At 45.1% G+C, this 15874-nt stretch overlaps 2 protein-coding genes across 8 annotated transcripts in view; both read left to right on the forward strand.

Annotated features, from left to right (window-relative positions):
• Window positions 1-29: 29 nt before the first annotated feature.
• Window positions 30-12246, forward strand: OGFR (opioid growth factor receptor). Of its 3 annotated transcripts, XM_056354177.1 has the most exons (9): window positions 30-320; window positions 2324-2377; window positions 4832-4876; window positions 5609-5671; window positions 5988-6072; window positions 6456-6534; window positions 7044-7110; window positions 7405-7553; window positions 8719-12246. In XM_056354177.1, the coding sequence occupies exons 1-9, from the start codon at window positions 102-104 to the stop codon at window positions 10115-10117; spliced, it is 2160 nt and encodes a 719-aa protein (XP_056210152.1). In that variant the 5' UTR covers window positions 30-101; the 3' UTR covers window positions 10118-12246. The 3 variants fall into 3 exon arrangements, with proteins under 3 accessions (XP_056210152.1, XP_056210153.1, XP_056210154.1); XM_056354178.1 differs by lacking the exon at window positions 2324-2377 and having other exon boundaries at window positions 31-320; XM_056354179.1 differs by lacking the exons at window positions 2324-2377; window positions 4832-4876 and having other exon boundaries at window positions 31-320.
• Window positions 12247-12983: 737 nt separating this feature from the next.
• Window positions 12984-15874, forward strand: part of COL9A3 (collagen type IX alpha 3 chain) — a 41096-nt gene continuing 38205 nt past the window's right edge. The window contains exons 1-5 of one of the 5 annotated variants that reach the window (XM_056354579.1): window positions 12984-13095; window positions 13228-13556; window positions 13728-13839; window positions 14030-14449; window positions 15716-15784. In XM_056354579.1, coding sequence (XP_056210554.1) covers window positions 14387-14449; window positions 15716-15784 — 132 coding nt within the window. In that variant the 5' untranslated portion in view covers window positions 12984-13095; window positions 13228-13556; window positions 13728-13839; window positions 14030-14386. Of the gene's footprint in view, window positions 13096-13227; window positions 13840-14029; window positions 14450-15715; window positions 15785-15874 lie in introns of all 5 variants that reach the window. The other 4 variants (XM_056354580.1, XM_056354583.1, XM_056354582.1 and 1 more) reach the window with 4 other exon arrangements.

Here is a 15874-nt window from a genome sequence, read left to right on the forward strand (position 1 = left end):
GGCGTGCCCGCGCTTCCTGCCCCGCCCCCTCGCCCCGCGCCCGGGCATTGTGCCGCGCGGGCGGCCCCGCCGCCCCCTGGCTGCCCGGCCCGCCGCGCTCCATGGCGGCCTGGGTCGGCCTCAGGGCGGAGGAGGAGGAGGAGGCGGAGGACGAGGCGTGCTTCTGGCGGTACGACTCCACCTGGGAGGAAGACGAGGACGAAGAGGAGGATGGCGGCGAGGGCGAGCCGGAGGGAGCGCAGGCAGCCGCCGGGGAGGAGCGGCCGGACGCGGGGCAGCGGCCGGTGCCGGGCTGGGCGCGGGGCTCCCGGCAGGCCCAGGTGGGTGCCGGCGGGGCGGGGGGGGGGGGGGGGCCGGCAGCCCGTTCACCCCAGGCCGCCCCGGGCCCAGCCGCCCTGGGTGCGCGGGGGTTCCCGTGCCCCTCGCGATTATCGCGGGCACTTCGGCGGGGGACGCTGCAGGCCGCCCCCGGGCGCGGTGGCGGTGCCCGTGCCCCCGCGCCAGGCTCCCGGTTCACCCCGGGGAGCGGGGGCAGCCTGAGGCGCTGAGGAGGGGTCGGGGGGCCTGCCCGGGCAGCGGCCGCTGGCGTGTGGGCCTGCCCTCCTCCATGGAGCAAATCCCTCGGGAGGGGAGGCGGCTGAGGCTGCCGCAGGAGCCCCGGGTGGTCGGGGCAGGGCTCTGCTGGCACTGAACAGCCCCTGAGTTCCATTAGACTGCCGGGAGCTGGTGTATGAGATATAGATAGATACATATATTTCCTCCACCATTCCCTGTGGTCTGGGTACTTTATCCCATACACACCATGGCTGTTCTCTGTGCCACCTGCCAGTTCCCCGCGTTCCGATGGCCGCTGGGTTTGGCGTGAGGACACTGATGTTCTTCAGCAGCTCCTTGCTTTTAAGTTTTTTTCATGGTATCCTCATCTCTGTATGGTGGCCTTCCGTGTCTGCTCTTTCATCAGTAAAAAGTCACCACTTAACATCTGCTCGCTTTTAAAAATGAGCCGTAACTTTTTATTTCTTTCAGACGTGTTTTTTTTCCCTAGGGAGCATCTTTAGAGCTCCCTAGGAAATGTAGCATTATTTCAGAGCGACTCTGAAAACAAAAAAATACCCATTGGTATTTTAAAAGCTGCAGGTATGTGTGCAGTTGTAGGGAGTGAGGTGGCATTGCAAAATGCGAACACTTGTGTCTGGTACCTTCAAATAATGTTGATTTGAAAGAGAAGGAACTTTGTTAGTCTTATCTGAGGCTCCTGTCTTTAGCATCAGTGTTTTTGAGTTTGACACTGGGTGTCAGTAATTTCTTCTACAGCATTACTTGGGCAAAAGCGAAACTGTGTCTCTGGATTTCTCAGTATTTGCTGGCTTAGTGAAAATGCGTTACTGAGCTCCTCCCATTTCGGGGAAAGGGAAACTAACCCTTCGCTTGAGTTTCGTTTCAGCGACTCATCTGTATTCTTAGCTCTATGTAGGCAGATGAAGCTTTCCAATTAGTGCGCTTTTAAAGGAGTTTAATAATAAACTCCAATTTTTTATAAGCATTAAGATATTAAAACAGCCTCCCTCTCAAAAAAATTAATACATTCTGTGCAACATAGTAGTCCAAACGCTCATGACTTCCTACAAAAATACCCGCTCTGTACTTTGCAAACAAAATGGAAGTTGAAATACAGCAGAGGGACGCATCCATGTGCATCTCTGCATCTTCACGGAGTTAGACTGTATCTAGGCCTTGGCTGTGCACGTAGGTCTGTGAAAGGCCACAGGTATTCTAGGCAGAATAGCTGTAATACTTGAACGAGGGATTTCCTTGGAAGCATTTTGCTCTGTTTGAGAGCACGCTGTCAATTCTCTCTTGTACATGGCTGGAGTTCTGGTTATGTTCGCAAGTTTTAATGCCTCCAGAACATTCAGACTGTTCTTTTTGAATGTGTGTGTTCTTCAGGTATTTATTTTTTTTTTCTTAGAGGAACTTCTGGATTGTGACAACCCTCAAAACAAGGACCATTTTTTCACTCCAGTGAGTGGGCTTTTCAAACTTTGCCTTATAAAGGAGGATGTTGTCCCCGAGACTTACGGCCCCTGGAATATTGTTCTGCATCTTTAAAGAGAAGTTCTTCCTTCGGTGATGAGTGTGTAGTCACCTCTGTCTGACAGTGCCTGAAAATTTTTTAAGGGCAGTGAGAATGAATACAAAAAGAGACAGTAAAGCTTCTGTTGTCTGTTCATGCCTTTACAACCTGCCAAAGGCACGAATCAGCTTGCAAAACTGATTCCAGCTTCCACTTGTATTACACTAATTCTCATTCTTCTCCCCTTAGTCTAGATGGTATACTTTATATCTGAAGCTGCTAATGTGTTTATTCAATACTGAGGTTAGAATTTGTTTTATTATTTTCACTATGCACTTTCAAAATTAAATTAAAAATCTCCTTTTACCTTTGCATTTCACTTGTGTCTCTGCACGTAACTCCACATTCACGGTCTGAGGTTCCTGGGGTGTGTCTTTTCAGGTCTTTTGCATTTCGGCACTTTTAGCTTCTAAGAGCGAGCACTGAAAAACTTGGGGTTTGTGCCTATTTTAAAAAGGTTACCTCTTAGTCTGCTGTAATGCATGAGGGTTTGTGTTTGGCTGCTCAGAGCCGTATTTTAATAAACCCTGTAGTTCTGCCTTCTAACTCTCCATCAACAGAAGATTTTGATCACTGTTCTAGGATGCTGCTGTCTTTCTCATTCCTGTGTCGTGTTCACAGTCTACACGTTCTTTCATCCATTTCAGTTGCAGCTGGTTTCCAGTTTTTAGCCAAATATTGTGTTACCTTCTCCTGGCTTTGTTCCCTGCTTTCCTCACGCTCTGCACAGCGATGCACATTCTGACTGATGCGTTCCAGGTTTGGAGGGAGAAACCCACTTAAATTGCCTGTCAGTGCTGTGAGAAGTAAGGGGGCTCAATTGGCGTGGGCAAGTTTCAGTCTTGCAATTTAGTTTGTCTTTCTAAGCTGGAAAAAGGAAGGTTGTGTTTCTGTGTGGCTTACATGGAAGTTTACAGAGATCTAGGAACACCACCTTCTTGGAGGGAGGGCTGAGTTTTGCTCTCTTTGCTTCCCTATCTTGTTCTTTTTAATGCTGTGCTCTCAGATGCCTTTTGCCGGGATCTAGCGTCTTTCTGGACAAGCCTTACAGCATCTTGCACCATGGCATTGCACTCATCTCGGTATCTACATTTACTCTTCAGCAAACCAGTTCTTTTTCAAAATTGGAGCCAGTCTACTATTAGCCTATCCCGACTGTGTTAAAGGATGTTATTTTAGAAAGTTAAGTGTAAAGAATATCTGGAAATTTATTCTCCTGTAATAGGGAACAAGATTTTCATTAATTTGACATGTGTCAGAATTTCATGCTTGGAGTTGCAAAGTTATAGTCAAATGATGAATGTCATAGTGCTAAATCCCAGTCTCTGCTTACATCTCAGACAAAAGAATAATATTGATCTGTTCTTGCTGAACATATTTCTTGGCCTTGTGCTTGCAGCCTCTTACTTTTTTTTCTGTCGGCTGTGTAGCAAAGCTTTTTATAATTGTGTGCATTTCTGCAGTCTGGGTAGATTCTGGGGATGGACAGTATTGGATTTCTAATCCCATATGGGCCATGTGGCTGTAGGAAGTTCTGCCACCTATTTTGGTCTGTGTTTGGTCATCTATAAAATGGAAATGCGTTGTAACGTAGACGGGTATTATTTTAGGTCATCACAAGTTACTACTCATAAAAAACAACTTGAGCTTAATTTAATCCCTGTCACAGAAGTACGGGAGTGTCATAGTGTGTAAATGTATTTTTAAAATATAGTTTTAAAAATTCTGCATTGATGACCTCCTGCTGTGGGTAAAGATTTGATCTCCAAATGCTGTGGGTGCTTCGTAAATAAAAGTATTAACAGTCAACAGGGCAGCCGAATGGATGACTTCATTACAACAAGGTGTTAGAAAATCCAGTTCCTGTCTTAATAATTAAGGAACTGATGATCCGTGTTCAGTAGAAATTGGTGGGGTTTTATTTTTCTCTGTGCAAATGAGGTTAAGAAGTATGAAATGAAGTTGAAAGAAACACCTTGGGAGAGCATTTGTTGCTTCTTTCTTCTGAGTTTCTTGAAATACTTACTTTGCAAGAGCCTGCACATCTTACCTGTTTCACAAAGACCCTGCTCTTGCTGTGAGCTGGTGTTGAATGCTCTAATCGCAGTGTGCTTCGATTTGGGGGAGTCCTTTTATTCATGAGCAGTCTAGTTCATTTTGGTGGTTCTGCCTTGACAGAACACTTTTAAGCACTTTCATAGCTTGGGGCAAGATGGGTCAGCACTCAGCAAGATTAAACCTGTGTTGCTTGTGAAGTGTTACAAAATCTCTTAAGATTGAAGTAATCCACTGTAAAAAAAAAACCCACAAAAAACAAACCAAATTTATTATTCAGCTAAAATGCATTTTATATTAAGTCTTACTTGCAACTTCCATTTCTCTGAACTTCATGGAAATAAAGGTGTTCTTTGTGATCTCTGTGTAAATGTGACAGTTGGAATGAACCTAGCACATCTGTGTAGCGAGGAGAACCTGTTACTTAATTGTCAGGTGGACGTGGCACCACAGGTTTTTCTCTATAGCAATTTGAATTACGAATAAAATCAAATTTATTCAGCTGTAACTAGTTAAACCTGTTATTTGGCAACTAATAGGGGTCACGTGAGTCACTGCTGTGGGTATTTCATATATATTTCTTGTATTTTATTAGTGAAGTTTGGTTTCAAAACACTTCAACTAAATGCCTTTTATTTGTAGGACCAAAGATCAAATTCATCACCGCTGTCTTGGAGAGGTTTTCAGGTAGGCTTGACGTAAAGTTTGGTTAGTTGGAAGTATGAGCGATAATTGTGATGATGGTTGGAATGGAAGTCCAATAAAAGAAATATCTAACGTAACAGTATGGCTCTTATTATTGTCCACTGTCCAGATCAGCATAATACTACATCAGCAAGGCTGCTTTTGAGCGTAAAGCTAAGATTAAAAAAAACTTTATTTCAATAATGTTTAGAGGCAATGAGAATCTTGAATTTAAGGGATATTTCTGCATCTTAAATTCTACAGTTTTGAACTCTGATCTCTGTCTTGACTGTGGTATAGAGTGACTCAGAGAATGAGAGGTAGGGCTTGGTTTGTCTTGTTTTAAAACCTTTCAGTTAAGGAAGAAAATTACATTTTGCCATTTGGGATTTCCAGCTAGTTCTGACTATTTGTGTAGGAAAACTCAACAGGGATAAAAGATATGCATAAAACATAAAGAACTTGATTAACAAGACTAGAAAGAAAAAAAAATATTTTAGTTAAAGGACGTGGTGTGAACTTCTCTTAGTCCAAAGTTGTCTTCAGGAGTGCAGAGAAACAATGCTGTAGCAAACTGGCTGGGTTTGGAGGTGCTGGGAGCGCAGCATGAGGAGCATAGGAGAGTGATAGGCAGGGATACGTGTGAGAGATGCTGAATTCAGTCAGTGGATTATTTTTTATTTTTTTTTAGAAGACAACTTTAATCTGGATCTCTGATCTGTCTCTCTTCTCTAGTTCTCAAGCGGGCGCAACTGGAATGCAGCAAGAGACTTGCAGAGATACAGACATCATTACCCGGTATGGACTAAATAATGACGCGTATACTCTTGGGCTGTTCTTCATTGCATGCTAAGTTTAGGAACAGTTTCTAGATTTGAAGGCACCCTTTTGTCTTTACATTGACAAGCTCAGAACCTTTAAAGCATTCATTTGCGAGGGGGAAGGGATGATGTGCGTGTGGGTGCATCAGAAACAAGCTGTTAATTCCCAAAACTCATGTCAAGGAATTAGCTCGAAATATTTAGGAAATGTGAGGGAAAGCAAGGAGAAGTGTTGAAGTGAATGCTGCCTTTTTAAAGATCACTGCTTGTTGATTTCTTGTTCTCATCTCCAGGGTTTGGTAGAATCAGAAAATGAGGAGGAAGAAGACATGTGGAACTTAAGCTTTTATAAAAATGAGATTTGTTTTTTGCCCCGGGGTGAGTACCTTGTGCAGTGACTGATGCAGTCTGCTGCAGCTGGTTGAATTGGTGAAAGAGTAGCTTGATCCATGTGGGACAATTACTAAAAAAACCCACAGCCAAACAAAGCACACCACCAAAACCAAAACAAACAAAAAAGCCACCAAGAATTTCCATTTTAAAATGTCTTGTTCCTGCTGTATGTGCCTTACTTTTCTGTTTAATGATAGGAAAGTAAGATTTTTTTCTTTGAGTTTACCAGGTTGGTTATCTAGTTAGATAAGCTAGTGCCTGTATGCGAACACCTGGCTCTGGATAGTAAGCTACCTTGGGTGGCTGGCTAACTTTAATATTCATTTGGTGTCATTTCTTCTTGCCTAACTTTTTCCTTTTCTTCTCAGGTTTGCATATTGAAAATCTGCTTGAATCTTGGTGGGACAACTATGAAGTTCTGGAAGAAAACCATTCTTACATACAGTGGTAAACTGTCTGCTTGAACATAGTGACTCTCTTCAGTTGTGCCTCTTCTAAGAGTCCGCTGTATCTGTGTTCCTGAATTCAGTTTCCCCAAAGGTTCAGAATTGCTCCTGAGCGAAACCCATGTCCACTTTATTTTTATTAAGTTATATCCTTTTGGAAACAATGCAGTGGAAATCTGGAAAACCAGACATGGGTTACCAGTGCAGCTGTGGCAATAGATCTCAGTCATGGTTGGTCTTACAGGGTATTGCAGATCAGAGTATTAGAGCAACAAAGAGAGATGCAGATAAGCAAAGTATATTGTTGTCATTGGTGTGGACAGTGCTTTTATGGGAGGGGTGTATTTGTCATATAGTAAACTACTTCTGTGTCCATAAAGATGTGAGGACTCCAAGAGATGCCTCTGATACCACAATTTTTGAAATCTTTTGTTTGTTTTTTTAAAAAAAGGGTACCCTGGGCTGGATGTCGTCTTTGCTTATCTGGTCTGAAAATTTCTTTCCCTTCAGGCTGTTCCCTTTACGTGAACCGGGGATGAACTGGCGTGCCAGACCACTCACATGTCAAGAAATTCAGGTATTTAAAGCTTTTTTCTTTTTTGAGATCTGAAGGATGTTAGGATTTCCCCTAAATGCCTTACATTTGAAGTCTAGGTTTTCTTACGTTGCTTCCTTGGGGCCCTAGTGTGAACAGAGCTCACTCAAGCACTGTTAAGAATTTGTCTGTCTTGTGTCTGCCAGTGGCTACACCAACAAATGAAATGCTCAGTGATAAAATCAAGCCTTGTTTGTCACTTAGGTGCCACTTAAACGAACTGGTGCAGGTCATCAGGGGTTGCAGCTCGTACTCATTAGTCTGTCTTGTTTTCAGGCCTTTAAGAAGTCCAAGGAAGTTATGCAAAGGTTTATACGTGCTTATCAGCTCATGCTGAGATTTTATGGGATCATTTTGACCAATGAGGAAACTGGAGAACTTAAGAGAGCAGAGAATTGGGCTGAACGATTTCAAAACTTGAACCGGTGAGTCTGAGCCTGTGTTGATGCTGGTGGTCGTTTACTACAGCCAGGTGCTTCTTTGAGAAGAAAAAAAAAAGTCAAAGTCAAGAAAATGCTCAGCCCTTGAGGAGCAGATGCTTTTTGTTGATAAAAATGTTAGCTAGCTGAAGTATATTTACCTTGGCTTAGCCTCTGACTGCAGGTCATCACACTCTGTGACTTTAGTAAATGACAGGCGTTATAAGTAAATGAGTTGAGATTGATTTTCTTTTGTATCCAGCACAGCTGTGAACAGTAGGCTTTGTTCAGGTTGCTCTCCTGAAGGATGAAATACAGACTTGGAGATGCTAATATTGGCTCTAGCAGAGCTTGTGTTTAAAACCATATTTTAAGCAGGAATTGCTGAAATGTTTTCACAGGTAGCCAAATTGCCTTTTAGTATTCTCGTAAACAAACTACAAAATAGGAGCATTTCCATATGCTTCCCTGATTGTTTATAAAACTGCCTTAATGTGTGTAAAATGCTTTAAATCCTTGGTTGAAAAGTGTTTTGCGAATTGATGGTTTTTCATACTACTTTTTATTTTTCTTACTTACACTTTTTATACCACTGCAGGTCATACCGTAGAGATAGTAGTGACCCTTCATATTCTGGTACCCCTAATGCTGTTAACAAGGGCTCTAAGAGGACTGGGCATACTCACACAAGAAAAAACCAACTTGAAGACTGTCAAGTATTTAAAAAAAAAAAAAAAAAAGTGTCGTGTCTGGCTTAAGTCCCTGAGTCACGGATTTCTGGCAACATCCTTACCTGCCTGTATCCTTACAGTTTTTTTACGGGCTTACCCTGCAGGGTCACTGTTAGGGATAGGACACTGGGCTGCATGGAATTGTGTGTCTGTCAAGTGGTGGCTGGTATCTACGGGTGAGTGATGCAGAAAGCCAGAACCGTTCCAAGCAGTTGAGGTGATTAATCCTAGCAGCCCAAGGAGGACTAGGAAGGTGCTGCTGAAGGCAGACAGCAGCAGTCGGTGCTTGAAAAGTAAGCCCGCCTGTATTCCCATCTGCATTATCAAGTAGTCTTTAACAGACCGTGGCCAACAATGCACAAAAACATTTTGCAGATAGCCTGGAGGTTCGTAGTGACAGGTAAGACTTTCACTTAACTTTGCTTATCTGTTTTGTTCAGGTTCAGCCACAACAATTTGCGGATTACTCGCATCCTGAAGTGCCTGGGAGAGATGGGTTATGAACACTATCAAGTGCACTTGGTAAAGTTTTTCCTAACAGAAACTCTTGTTAAGGAGACGTTACCAAATGTCAAGAGAAGTGCCTTGGATTACTTCCTGTTCACCATCAGAAGCAAACAGAAGAGAAGAGAACTAGTCCACTATGCTTGGCAACACTTCAAACCTCGGGGCAGCTTTGTGTGGGGGCCACATGATAAACTCTTGAAGTACAGACCCCGCTCTGCTAGGTCACAGCTGCACCAAAAGGCTGAAGATAAAGAGGAAACACCTGGTAAAAAATGTGATGATTCTGTGGAAAAGGATCAGAACCTGTCCATAGAGGGAGAACAGAAAGCTGGAGATGCTGCAAACTTGCAGCCTAAAGTGAATGATGAAGATGTAAAAGATAAGTTAAGTGAATATGTTTCGAAGGGAGATGGTGAAGAGGAGGAAGAGACTTCACTTACCCAGCAGGAGAAGAAGGATTTAAGCAGTGAGGCTGAAGAAGTGCAGGGTACAGCAGAGAATGATTGCACAAAGGAGAGCAAGAAGAGAAAACTGGATGCAAATACGGCAGATGCTAAAAAGAGTGGACTGTTGAAAAGCCCTACTGATATTGAAAACATTTCCCGTAATCTGGGAGAATGTGCAATTGATGGAGAAATCCCTTGCTCAGTTCCGCTTTTACAAGCAAAGGAGAACCAGGAAATACTGAAAGAAGATGATGCAAGCACCAAAGACTCAGCAGTGCCTGAGACTGCTGATGCAGTTGTGAAACGGAGGAAAGTTGATAAAAGAACATTGAGAGCCAGGGCATGCAACTTGGCCATAAACCTGAACATGAACCCGAACGTTGGGCCCTCTGCCTCCAGTGCCAAGTTAAAGCCACCTGTTGCAAACACTGAGGCTGAAGAAGAAAATGTCAGTGGGGAAAGCACAACTGTGGAAGTGACAAGTGAGAAGCGTGGTGGTGATGCACATGGTGGGGATGTGAGACCCTCAGTTGGCTCCAGGCTCCCCAAGACTGGCAGGACTTCTTCAGTAAGTGATGGCTTGGAGTTGAGTGGGGATCAAGTCAGAGCAAGGAGTGATCAGAACCACTGCAGCAGCACATTCCTGGGAAGCAAAAATGGGGTAGATGGGGTAGAACAGCATAAAAAGGCAGAAAATGCAAATGAAAAAGGGCAGGCAGAAGTCACAGGCAACAAACAAGTTCCAGAGAGTATTGAGCAGAGCAGCGTGGCATCCACGTGTCCTGAAGAAGACAGTACTGAGGTTGCAACAGAAAAACGTGAAAGCTCTGAGCATGCAGCAGAACCTGATGAAGAGCAGGTAGCGGCAGAGTTGAGACCGGCATGACAAGCACTCAAGCAGAGATGACACTGCCCTAACTGCTGGGAGCCAGCTTTGGTGATTTGGATAGCAGAAGTACCTGGAAAAATAAACTTCCTTTGGGCTGGTCCAGGGTAGCTCCTGTCTGGCTTTCACCCTTCCACACTTTTTTAAAAATCATCTGTAGTAACTTCACTGAGATCCAGCCCTTGGTTTACCCTAAAGAGGAAAACTCCGGTCATCTTCATGGACAGGCTGTGTCCTGTTGCTGGTTTTTTTATCTGATGTTCAGGACTGTCTTGGAGCAACAGGCGTTTTTGCACTTTGCTTTGATTCTGGTATGTCCCTTCTTAAAGAGAAGAGGAAAACTGATCTGTTTCCTTGTTTGAACTGGTCAAGTGTTTATTAAATACATCATTTTTAATGTAAGACAGCATGACCCAATTGGCCAGGCCTTTCTATTACCATGTAACTTCTATTTATTATTGAAAGGCTGTACCTTTCGTGGAGATTTATTCCTGGCAAAGGTGCTGTTTACCTAAAAGAGATGAGTATATACATTTCACATCATTTAAGAGTATAGTTGCCTCTCCTCCTATAAAGAAAATTAGACTTCAGACTGGGATACAATGCATAGTCAAAATGTATCTGTGACCAGTAGTGACTTGTTTGTACAGACACTGTTCGCTAGGGTGCTAAGTACTGAGCATTTATTCCCTTTATTCCCCCCAGAAGTTGCTTTGTAGGGCTTGTTAGTGTTTTTAAGAATATGGATCATCTACTGATTTTGAAGAGGAAAAACCTTCAGACTTTGCATAAAGCTGCCTAGAGCTCTTCCCCAGGCTTTTCCACCACTTGCAGACCCTTGATAGTCTTCCACAGGTATTTGTGTCCGCTACTGGTTCAAAGGTCTGCCTTCCTCAGTTGCCAAAACGGAACAAATAGTTGTCATTGCATTTTTGGGGGCTCTGCTGTTAATTCGCAGTGGCCTGTGGGGGCTCTCTTTTCTGCAGGCCCATCGCATGAAGTTAGATGTGTCAGATTTAACCCACTTCCTAGTTAGAGCAGGATTGTTTTACCACTAACGATTAGCATGTCAGGCGGTGAGGGCATGTTAAAGTGCAGCATAGCTGGAAACCACTGGGCTTTGTGGGGCAGTTAATTGAAACTTTAATTGGAGGGGTATGCTTGTCTGGTTGATTTATTTACGGCCCTCAAGAATTTACTTTTAGACCTTGCCAGCTATTTGCCGGCCTCAGTGTTCCTGACCTCCCTGTTAGCTGCTCTGCCTGACTTACGCAGTATTCAACCAAGTCTGAAGGAGCGTTAAACAATTTAGCACTTCTGCTCCTAGAGATTTACAACAGAGGACCTGTTTCATGAAGCAGAGGAAACAGTTTCCACCAGCCAGAAGGTCTGGACTCGCTGTTTGCTCAGATTGTTTGGTTTAGATTTGGGGATTTTAGGTGCTGTTTGTGTAGGAGATGGTTAGAGGCTTACCAGCTTTGCCAGAGAGCAGATGCAGTAGCCTGTGCGATGTTCATGTTTTTCCTCTCTCTGCTACAACTCTGAAGATCTTTCAAGGAATTTGATCCGTGACTCGCCAGCCCAGACTGTAGGTCCTGATCCAGCATGCCACATACACGTGTGGGAATAAAAATCTGCAAGCTTAACACCTAATGGTCATGGTCACACACGTGCTGGAAAAAGGCTTTAATGTTTTTAAAATAATTTTTTTCTTACGAACAAATGGAGTTAAATAGCCAATAAGAATACGCTTAACTACAGATATAAATACTTGAAGATGCTGAGTGAAAATTATTTCATAAAAGATTCATAAGAAATTGTTAATCATGGCTTTTGTACAGATTTATAGTAATTTTCTTATTTAATGAAATTTTCATTGTGAATATGTGCTCAGTTGGGGCATAGACCATGTATCTTGTTATGGTGATGTGTGGTTTGTTTTTGTGTTTAATGAGGTGTCCCTGTGAGCCCTAGTCTGGAGTGCTCAAACCAAACCATTCCCTATCATGATCCGGTTTAGAGTTCTGGCTGTAGGTGTACGCGTTGAGTTCACAGGATGTTTTCCAGTTCTCAGAGCTGTATCACAGAGTGTGTTACGTTGTCACCTATTAAAGCATGACTTTAATGCATACCAGTTTCCACTTAAGTTTTTTTTCATCTTTGAGAGCAGGGCATGACCCATCGTGTATCTGTCACCCCCCCCACACACACACCCCCCACACCCTGTAGCTGTTTGCTGGTGCTTGGGCACCTCCAGCGAGTGGGTGCGTGGGGCTGTCCGGCGTTCCCAAGCGGAGGACTGGTGGGCTCACCATGAGATAAACCTGCTGCTTGTTCCATGTGGAGATGATGCTCAGTCTTCCTCCAGCGCTGTAAAATGTGGCCAGTGAATGTTTGTGGGGAAAAAACACCCCCTCCCTTGCTTCTTGTTCAGTGATGTGCTTTGAAACGTTTCAGTATGCCCCGTCTTGGCTTTGTGCTGCCATTCTCTCAAGCATGTGTTGTGGTGCTCTGCAGAGCAAACAGGGACTTTCCTTTTGAGCAGCTTTTGGGGCTAGCAGGCAGGAGGGCAGCTGCCTGGCCTGCTTATAGGGCTTTATCTAGTGGGCCTTTTCCTTCAGGGCGTGAGCACCGGGGGTGTGGGGGTGTCTTTGTAGCAATGATTTCTGTAAGTCGCTGTGTTCCTTCAGCTGTGCTCCCTCTGCCTGGGGATGTGCAAGGAGAGGACAGCTGGTCCTCCTGTGCAGTGGGCTTGAAGGTGAATACTCCCAGGGCTCTTCCCTTGCGGGTCATGAGCTGGCTCTGCTCGCAGCAGCCCTGGAATCCCTGGCTTGTTAGAGCAGCGTGTGGCTGAGGAATTTGGCTCTGCTTGCAGGAGCCCTGGAATCCCTGGCTTGTTAGAGCAGCGTGTGGCTGAGGAATTTGGATCTGCTTTGCCTTCTCTGTTGCCATCGGCTGGCCTCGGTGTGAAGGAGGAGGTACAAGCTCTGTGCAAAGCAGTTCATGCGACTGCACTGCTCTCCCTCTGCGCGGTTTGTGGTGTCTAATAAAGCATTCCATTCAATGTGAGGCCATCTGAAGACACACACGCGCTCCCTTTCTGTCCCCAGCTGCCTGGTCCACCAAATCTTCTAGGAACTTAGTAAATCTTTGAGCTTTTCATCTTTCTGTCAAGGTTGGTGGAATATGGGCTGCTGGGGAGCTGGACAGGCACACAGTGTGTGCTCGTACAAACCTCCCAGCGTAAGGATGCCAAACTGAAACCCGGTATTTCATTTTTTAAGCTTTGCTTTTCCACATCTGCTCTCCTTACTAACCAAATGAGCTGTGTCATTTCAGTCCTGATGAATCTTGCCACTGTTTCTCTCCGCTTCCAAGTCCTGCTTTGGATGAAATTGTCTTTAATCGATAAAGGGAAGCATGAAGCTATTTGTAGGAGGTGCATCTTTGTAAATATATTGCCTTTTGGGATCACCATGCTGGGAACTGTCATTCTGTTCCTTCCAAATATTTCAAAGGCAATTCTTCCTTTTTTGGGAGGGCTCTGAGAGTGTTTCTTCTTTTTTCTTCCTCCTTGTGATCTGCCTGTGATCATCTGTTCTCTGGTCAGGGTTCATCACTTTCTCAAGAAATCAGTTGGAGCTCTTCAGATTTCCCTGGAAAAAAACAAGCCAACCAGATGTGATTATACCTCCAGAGCTCATAAACCATCTCACTAAGCAGTAAGTGCGTTTTTCTGGAGTGCATCTTGCAGTTCTTGCAGGTATGTTAACTTCTTTAGTGAAGTTAGGTAGCCTCAGGCACTGCGTAGCACGCTCGCTCGGTGGTGTTTTACCTGTCCAGCACTGAGGTGGTTGATGGGCTTTGAGGAATGGCCTGGGTGAGATCTAAGGAACATCTTTGTATCTCCAGCTGGAGCAGCCGAATTTTGCTTCTGTGGCATGTCTGCAAGTCTGGCCCTTCCGCAGGATCCCTGTTTGCTCGAGGCTGGGGCTGCCCAGCAAGGCATGAATGAGAGCTGCAATTCCTGACTGCTGCTCCCCCTCCTGCTCCCACCTCCCTCCCAAACCTCCTCTCTCCTGCAAGCTCGGCCCCTCTTGCTTGTTCCTGAGCTCTGCCCCTCCAGCTGGAGCCGCAGGTTTATCTGGAGGCGAGGAGTCTCTCCTTTGTAAGCTGAGACCCAGGGGGAGGAGGAGGGATCTGCTGGACCCTGGAGGAGAAGCCGTTTAGCTGCCCAGGGGGAACGGAGAGAGGCAGAGCCTGTGCGCCATGGCTGGGTTCTCCAGTCTGGGGCTTCTCTTCCTATGCCAGCTATTAGCCACATCGGCTCAGGTAAGAAGTCTCATTTATGTCTTATGCTTAAGAAAAAAGTCTGGAAGGGAAAAAGATGGTGACCTGTGTATGCTATACCCGCAGGATGAAATGTGGCAATAGGCAGGTTATTAGAGTCTAAAATTTATTACAAATGTGTGTGTTGCTTGTGCTGTTGTACAGGGAGTGCCTAGCAAGCACGTCTGGGTTTGTACCTGCATAGGTAACTATTTAAATCCTATCCTTACGTGTAGAAACTGCTGCCTTATACTTTCCACAAAAGTATTGCCTTCCCATTCAGGGCTGCAGTTATGAGAGAGAAAGCCTTGGGAAAGGGGAGACCGTTTGGTCTAAGAGAAACAGTTTTCTTCTACAATGAAGTAATAGGCTGCCAGTGAGACTGATCTCCTGATCTGACTCTTCATCTGAATCAGAGTTTCTTCCCTCAACGAATTTTCAAATGTTACACTTACTAAATAGCATATTTAAGCCTTGTTCGCTTCAGGTATGAAGTTATATTAAACTTCCCTGCGTGGTGTTAATGTTACTGCCTGGGGAAGTAACTCCTTGGTGAGGTTTTTCTATTGTGTTAGTGAGGAATTTTTGCAGCCTGGCTTGGGAATTCAAAGCTGCCCTCATCTGCTGCGAGCAGAGCTGCTCCTACAATGAAACCTTTGTTCACTGAAGCTACAGCAAGCTGCTCTCTGGAGCCCTCTCCATACAGAAGTCATTTATTGGACCTTTCTTTCCTTCCCCCCACCTCAGACCTCCTCCAAAACCCCAGATTTTCAAATGGCATCCTGCTCAAAGAGGAGACTTCCCCTTTCTCCTTCTGTCTTCACTGGTGTCTGCCTGGCTTTTCCGTCACCCCATCAGGCTGGGACTATAAATTAATTTTTAATGCCTAGCACTTGGCACCTATTTTCTGTGGGCTTTGCATTTCTTCCTCTGCCCAGAGTGAAACGTGCCTGTAGGCAGCGAGAACTGGTTCCTGTGCAGCAAACCCCGTTTGGTGCCCAGCCACCAGCTTTCCTTCCCAGTGTAAGCCACCAGCTAAATGAGCTGGGAGCCCTGAGGGTGTGCTCAGTCAAAAGGGTTTTCCAAAGAGCCTTGCACCAGTCCTGAGCTCCTCGGAGTCCACCCAGCTTGGCGGGAGGCCCTGGGGGATGGGGGGTTAGTGCAGCTTTAGGGGGTTGAGCTGTAGCACTTGGCCATTTGTGATTTAGCCTATGTGTTTCTTCGGATGCAAAGATGAACTCCTCTCTCTCTTTCCCCTGATCCTTTCAGAGAGTAGGACCACAAGGCCCTCCTGGACCACGAGGACCCCCTGGACCATCTGGCAAGGACGGCATAGATGTGAGTGATGTTTGGCAGAGGGCAGGCTCAGCCGAGGGAGGGCGAGGGGTGGAGCAGAGGCAGACCCAGCAGAGCAGGGAGGCTGCTCAT

This window comes from Falco biarmicus, chromosome 10, assembly GCF_023638135.1.
Source record: "Falco biarmicus isolate bFalBia1 chromosome 10, bFalBia1.pri, whole genome shotgun sequence".
NCBI lineage: Eukaryota > Metazoa > Chordata > Aves > Falconiformes > Falconidae > Falco > Falco biarmicus.

Excerpts from the sequence above, each read along its gene's own strand:
- OGFR (XM_056354177.1), top strand. The coding sequence starts at position 102 with ATGGCGGCCTGGGTCGGCCTCAGGGCGGAGGAGGAGGAGGAGGCGGAG. Across the intron at positions 5,672-5,987 it reads GATACAGACATCATTACCCG|GGTTTGGTAGAATCAGAAAA; the intron begins GTATGGACTAAA and ends TCTCATCTCCAG. Across the intron at positions 7,554-8,718 it reads CGATTTCAAAACTTGAACCG|GTTCAGCCACAACAATTTGC; the intron begins GTGAGTCTGAGC and ends TGTTTTGTTCAG.